The 4,750-nt window shown below is 53.8% G+C and overlaps 1 protein-coding gene across 1 annotated transcript in view; it reads right to left on the reverse strand.

The window, feature by feature from the left end:
• Positions 1–1,740: 1,740 nt before the first annotated feature.
• Positions 1,741–4,750, reverse strand: part of VOLCADRAFT_105857 (uncharacterized protein) — a gene marked incomplete at its 5' end in the record, with an annotated part of 15,467 nt that continues 12,457 nt past the window's right edge. The window contains one exon of the mRNA XM_002953289.1: positions 1,741–2,081. Coding sequence (XP_002953335.1) covers positions 2,031–2,081 — 51 coding nt within the window. The 3' untranslated portion in view covers positions 1,741–2,030. The remainder of the gene's footprint in view (positions 2,082–4,750) is intronic.

A 4,750-nucleotide genomic window follows, 5' to 3' on the forward strand; every position in this document is an offset into this window, starting at 1 on the left:
GTCTGGTGGTGGTAGCGGGGCTCGGATGAGGGGGAGATGTGGCCCGAGAAGGGCCATTCTATTTAGACACGTCTTCTCTGTGGGACTGGGTTGCTTGGTGAGGGACGAGGGTGAGAGCGGTGCAGTACGAGACAGGGTGAATAGGTTTCCGGAGGACCAACCGTTCAGGTTAGTGGCGGTAAGGGGGAGGCGCCGCGTGGGCTACAATCCTCCCCCTGCGGTTTTCTGGAGGGTCTAGGAGCTGTGTGTCGTGGCAACGATAACGCTTTTGTGGTTTCGCCGGACTATCCCGGGCCCCTGCAGTGGTGATCAGGCTTGTGCGGGATCCCTTTTCTTTATAAGGCTACTTCTCCCCTGGACCAGCCCAGGAAGGGACAGGTGGTGGAGGTCAGTTGTTTTAAGGTGGTTGCAAGACGTCTTGTGGTGTCGAGCTCTCTTAGCCGTTCTCTCTTGGAGGTGTTTTTTTGTTGGCCTGTTGGGTATATCAGGAGCCCTCCCCTGCCGGGACTGCCCCAACCGAATTTTTGTTTGTTTGTTTTCCCTTCGAATCCCGTTTCCGTTGGTGGTGTTTTGGGGGGTTGTTTCAGAGAGCCTTTGACTTTGCCCTAGCTGAGACTTGTGGACTCGCTCTAGCGGGACCTGAGAGCCCTTCGTGGTGTATTCAATGCAGCGCCACCCCCGGATGGGGGGGCTGCGGAGTGGCTGCGTAGAGTGCTGGCAGTCTGAGTCGGGGTCGGGAGCACACAAGACTAACCGACTTGTGCTGTGTGCTCCCGACCCTTGCGCTGTGTTTCGGCTTCGGCCCCCGGCTCTCGCAGCCCACAGTGTAATCTAAGTCATACATACATACATACATACATACATACATACATACATACATACATACATACATACATACATACATACATACATACATACATACATACATACATACATACATACATACATACATACATGCATTATACTAGGGTTTGGCACTACTGGTAATGCGCGACCATTGCCCCCGGGAGATCCCGGGATCGATACCCATTAGGGTCAAAAGTCCTTCCGATGGTGGAAGGCATTGCGCCCCTAGTTGATGGACGGTGGTGACCTGGGATAAAGTTAACCTGCGAGCCGACCAGGAATGGAGTTGGGCCGCTGTCGACCCGGCAGATTCCGTTGGATGCTGGTGGTGGGTGCGGAACCTGAGCGATCCACTGAGAAGTTGACTAGGGTGACTGGATGAGGGTGCCCCGAAATACCGGGGAAGGCAGGGTTTCGCAGGGTAGCTGCCACGGGCGAAGATACACCCCCCTGTTTCACACATCATACATGCACCCGCCCCTCGCGCTGTGCTTCGGCCCTGGGCCCCCGGCTTTTCAGCCCACAGTGTAATCAACGTCATACATACATACATACATACATACATACATACATACATACATACATACATACATACATACATACATACATACATACATACATACATACATACATTTACATCTACGCAAAGTTGAGGATGAAAACACGTGTTCTTGGAATGCTCAGCTTATAACAATATTCGCGCGAGAGAAGGATTCAAATATCAACAGAGCATGTTGGAGGCCATGAAATGGGAGCCAGCACGTCTGGCGAGATGTTGGAACGTATGTGGGCTCACCGCAACTCAGATATCCCCTTTGGGCGGTCTGGGCGGATGGTGCGGTATTTCTTTTCTTTTAGGCGTTCAGGTCTTGCCCTTGGGCTCTCGGCTCGTATGGATAGTTTTACAGGTATGGGGTCACGCACCCCGAACCGTGTAACACACATTTTCCCCCACACACATACACACACATATACATGCACACATATACATACACACATACATATCTCACATCTTCGCATGCACGCGCGCATACCTACAGATGCACATACAGAAGCACATACACAGGCAAGTGCATGCAGGAGCGGCTTCCCTGCGAAGTAGTAGGTAGGTAATTGTTAGCACAAGATAACGGCCAACTGCCAAGTCCATTGGCAACATGTCTACTATCGTCCATACGAAGAGATTACCCGTACTGCCCGTACAACAACAGCCAAAGGTCAGTTGCCACGGGCGGCTGGTGATGGTGATGCGGGGGGCAGCAGATAGAGGGGAAGGTGCAGCAAACCTGTAAGACGTAACACGGCGACGACAGCACGGCTAAACTGCTTTCAGGCTACATAAAAATCAATTGCAGGTGGCTTTCTGGAATGTGGATATTTCAACTTCCATATCACATATTCACATTCGTCTCGCGCACCCCTACCCCTAGCTACGACATGAATCATGCAGGAATCAGGTGCACGACAAAGCACATCGATCGATCGCGGGCTTGCTGCCAACGAACAACCAGCCATACACCAGCTCATCATTAATGGTCGGAGAAATGGTACACAGCAGAATCGGTGTAAGGATAGATCTAATACGAAATTGATGGTTCTCACGGGCCTGATAATGCCAGCAACAGTCAACTATATTACTATCCGCTTAGAGAGTAGCAGCAACACCGATAATTAACCCCCACAACACACACGTACATACATACATATGTACAGATGTATGTAACCACCAAGATCACCATGACCATGAGTACGATCATTAGCTGAGCGACCCATACATCCCCCTGTTACCTCCTCCGCTCCCACGAGGATTACGTAAGGATGAGGGGAGATCGCAATTCCACGATTGCACCCAGGAACGGATTACAACACTCTTTTTAAGTCTCTGACCCCCCGTCCCCCAACCCAACCCAACCCAACCCACGCACACGCACTCACACCTCCCCCACATGCACTCTGCCATCGGCCCTCCCCCCCCGCCCTGGCGCCCACGCTCCACGGTACGGCAAAAATGATGATTAGCTCGGCCCATCAAGGCGGTCACCAGTACACGTCATCACCTTCAGGACTGGCATCCCGCTGCGCCCTCCTCATAAGGCCCTCATAAGGCCCTCATAAGGCCCTCATAAGGACCTCATAAGGCCTTCCCCACGCGGCGCCCACAGCTCTGCAGCCGGGCAACACCCTTGGCGTGCCTCCGCGCGATTTTGGACCATCCAGTTGAAAGAGCTTTGTAGGGAAATGGGGCTCGGAAGTCCAATTGATAAAGATTACACGCAAAATAGTTTCTTATGTTCACCTGCCGCAAACGCCGGCATGCCGCAACCAACGGAAAACTAACTAACGACCTCCGAACAAATCCTCCGTATTTAACCGAGGAGGCGTTCATTTCAAACACATCTATACGGGAAAATATACGGAAGGTGATAAATTTTGCCTCAAAACAAAGCACAGCGGAAACCCTGAAAGCATTGGACTGTGCTGGCCGCTCGCGACTTTTTACTGCTGCTACCGTATTGCCCTCCCCCTCACAGATCATGGCGATTTTACTCCTCCCCCCCCCTCCCTGGACCTACCATGTTTAAGTTTATAAAGTTGCTTTATAGTATACTATATCGGCAATGGCGGGCGGTTTGTAAAAGCGGATGGTGGGCGAAGTAGGATGACCTGACAACTGGCGGGCTATTGGCGACTGTAGGAATGGAAAAATATAATCTTTATACGTATCACCTCCTTGCGCCGCCTCCTTGACAGCCTGTCTCCAAGGAGCTCGGAAAACGCCGCACAGCCACACACGCACGCCAGCAGCGCGCACAACTAACACCGAAATGCGGATCAGCCCATCATACCCCAAGTGCGATTAGTCAATCTTCATGCTATTATGTAATCAATACCGTATCAATGGATAAAGATAGCCGGCCACAAGCTTCCCGGCTCAACATCTTCGGTTCAAATCCAAGTCCGGCCATGTAATTAGCCGCGCGGCGACCGCGGGCGCACCAGGATAAAGTTTTTTTTCGAATGTGTCGCGAACGTCATCTTCCCGCGGGGTCGTGGATTATCCAAACCCCAGCTCGCGCGTGATTGTGTGTGTGTGTATATGTGTATGTATGTGTGTGTGTGTGTTTGCATCGCCCCCGCCTTTCCCTGTGCGTAAGCTCCAGCCTCACACATTTCCTCCGCCTCCTCCTCCTGATCCTCCTCCCAACCACCTAACCACCCAACCACCCGACCCCGCTTGCATACGCGGCGCCGTTCCACTGGTCTCCCCTCGCTCGCATCTTCCTCCTCTGTACTGCAACCAACACACCAACCAACACTTGTACGAACTGCACCTCTCCCCCCTCCCCCTTCCCCAACGTCTGCAACCCGCGCCCCGCCTTTTCACAAAACTCCCCTCGTGGACTTCTCAATCCACCTAAAAACGACGTCACCTGCAGGGCCCCAGCTGGTTAGCCACCGTGATTCCGAAGCACTCGGCCATGCAGGCGCTCTGGTAAGTAATGTCGTCAGCGCCACACACGAATCGTACCTCGTTGACATCGCAAAGTGGACAGTCTTCGGACGTGTACGACGCCGATGACGAAACGGAATCCAACCTTACGTATTCGGACGAAGTTCTTTGTTCTTCGTCGCCGCCGTACGGCGGCGGTGATGATGGTGGTGGTGGCGATGGCGGCGGCGGAGGCGATGTTGCTGGCGGCGGTCGTCTCGACGGCGATGGCGGCGGTGGCGGCGACGACAGCGGCGGTGGCGGCGGCGGTGGGGGCGGCGGCGGTGGCGGCGCCATTACCGGTGAAGGATGCGATTTCAGCGGCGGCGACAGCGACTGGCCGTGCGGCTGCGGCGACGGCGACGGCGGCGACAGCACACTCTGGGTAGGGGTTCGCGGCGTTCGCAGCGTCGG

This window comes from Volvox carteri, assembly GCF_000143455.1.
Source record: "Volvox carteri f. nagariensis unplaced genomic scaffold VOLCAscaffold_35, whole genome shotgun sequence".
NCBI lineage: Eukaryota > Viridiplantae > Chlorophyta > Chlorophyceae > Chlamydomonadales > Volvocaceae > Volvox > Volvox carteri.